Raw genomic sequence first — 2318 nt, forward strand, 5'->3', positions numbered from 1 at the left:
ACTAAGCCGTCGCATACGCTAGGCTTAGTGCTAAAATATTTTTCTATTATTAAATTTCTTCCATTAAAATGAACACTTTCAATTTCACCGGTGCATCACAATATACAGTATATACAGTATATCATGCTCTATAAAATTGGATAATGAAATTTAAAATATGATTATTTACTGTGATTATCTCCAATATTCTTAACACTGGCATTTTATATCAGTTTTGTCTTTTATTTTTAAATATAGGGGGTTTTATCAAAAAATCGTTAAATTTCTCGAAATATATCATGCTGCTGTTGAAAGATAGTGAAATCTAATTTGTATTTTATTTCTTTGAGAGTCTGGAATATGAGGAAGCTTCAATTCTTTTCCAAATGTGATCCTGGAATCAGGGATAATTTTTTTTGTATTGAGATTGCAGTTGGATTGAAAACTCAGGAGAAGCATCAGTTAAAAAGATTTCAATTTTCAATATAAGTTAAGGAAACTGCATCTTTGTAGCGATGAAGAAATAAAGCCTCCAACCTAACCGCTATAACTAAGCCGCTATGGGAATTTATTGGGGTGAATATTTTCGCAATACTTATCAGCAACGGGGAACTCTAATAATCAAGTCTAACATAATTCATCTCATCCAAACTTATTGGAATGTCCACGCAAACATCCAGTATTAGGGGAAATGTACATGCTGAGACGGGGGCAAATATTAGCATAGGGAACAACATCAGCTATAATATTTCATTGGGTATATAGATAAATTAGAGAGAAGAGATCAACAATCTTCACGTTATTTATTTGGCTTAAACCAGAGGAATGGAGCTCCGCAAAAATGACGAGCCCGAACAAAGAAGTCAAATCTGCCTTTTATAACGTTCCACATGAAAATAAGGCCTTTGTTGAACGTCCCGATATTTTCAAAAAGATGGAAGATGCACTTTTCGCAGGCCCTAGCGGAGGCTGTAAAATCGCAGCACTCAGTGGGTTAGGTGGGATGGGAAAGACCCAACTCATGTTGCGTTTTAGCTACCTCCATCGTACAAAATATGATTTCGTGTTCTGGCTCAATGTCGACAGTTGGTCTATGGCGGCTGACTCGTTCCGTAGCCTTGCACTGTACCTTGGTATTCCAGAAAGGATTTTGGAGGAAAAATCTGAGGACAAATCTATCGAATGGGTTCGGAATTGGCTTGAAACCCGCTCAAAATGGCTACTTCTCTTGGACAACTTGGACGACAGAATCGCCGATCAGATATTTCAAATATTACCTCGTGAAGGTGGACATATCATTTTGACTACACGCGGGCCGATCCCATCTAAGTGCGCAACGATCATTAATGTAGGGAATATGAAGGAAAATGAAGCGCTCTCGGCACTACTTGGTGAAGAGATGCATTCAATTGATAGAGAGGGTACTCGATTCCATAACGCGTACCAAATAGTTTTGCAGTTTGAATTTATGCCACTTGCAATAGAGCTTGCGCGCGCCTATATTGAAAATACTGCCTCCTCTTTCCAGAGCTATCTTGATCAGTTGAAAAGGAATCAAGAAAGATTGCTTTCGTATAAGAGTGAAGACTCGCTAGGAGATTATGAGCACACAGTAGCAACAGTTTGGAATATTTCTTTCGATCGTGTGCGAGAATTCTCGGCAACAGTGCCGATACTTGAAACTTGCACTTTTCTTCATCCGGATGAAATTCCAACACGTCTCTTTGAGCGTCAATTTGTTGCGCTCGATCTTTGCTCAATGGCACAATCATCGCTAGACAAACCACTAGGATGTGAAGATGTTCAAACAGCAATAGCGGTGCTAAATAAATTCTCGCTTGTCACAATTACAGTTAATGAAGGCGACAGCAATAATGAGATAGCATGCAATACTTTAAGGATGCATCGACTCGTGCGTGAAGTGGTCTATGCCACAATTGAGGAGGATAGGAAGATAAATTGGGCACGGAAACTAACTGAAGCACTCAATATCGAGACAGAAAATTTAAACACTTACGATACCAAAGACAGATCAGTTATGCAAATGTACCTTCCGCACATATGCCATTTTGTGGAATTGCTCGAGAATCTCAATGAGAAAGTTACGCTTTGCAAAGATCTTGTCAAGTTACTAAATAATACAGTATTATATCTGCGTAAAAACGGAGTATACAATAGCACAGAAAAGCTAGCTGAGATTTCGGTAGTCATTAGTGGAAATATATATGGACCTGAGCACCCCGACATGGCCTCGTCAGTTAACAATCTGGCCATCCTCTATCGGAATCAGGGCAAGCACGAGCAGGCAGAACCGCTGTACCAGCGCGCCCTTGCCATCC

The 2318-nt window shown here is 39.4% G+C and overlaps 1 protein-coding gene across 1 annotated transcript in view; it reads left to right on the top strand.

Annotated features, from left to right (window-relative positions):
- Positions 1-639: 639 nt before the first annotated feature.
- Positions 640-2318, top strand: part of VTP21DRAFT_1062 (uncharacterized protein) — a gene marked incomplete at both ends in the record, with an annotated part of 3628 nt that continues 1949 nt past the window's right edge. The window contains 2 exons of the mRNA XM_069389976.1: positions 640-736; positions 801-2295. Of these exons, the coding sequence (XP_069251951.1) occupies positions 640-736; positions 801-2295 (1592 nt within the window). The remainder of the gene's footprint in view (positions 737-800; positions 2296-2318) is intronic.

Source organism: Calcarisporiella thermophila, assembly GCF_041956535.1.
Source record: "Calcarisporiella thermophila strain CBS 279.70 unplaced genomic scaffold VTP21scaffold_10, whole genome shotgun sequence".
In the NCBI taxonomy this organism is placed as follows: domain Eukaryota; kingdom Fungi; phylum Calcarisporiellomycota; class Calcarisporiellomycetes; order Calcarisporiellales; family Calcarisporiellaceae; genus Calcarisporiella; species Calcarisporiella thermophila.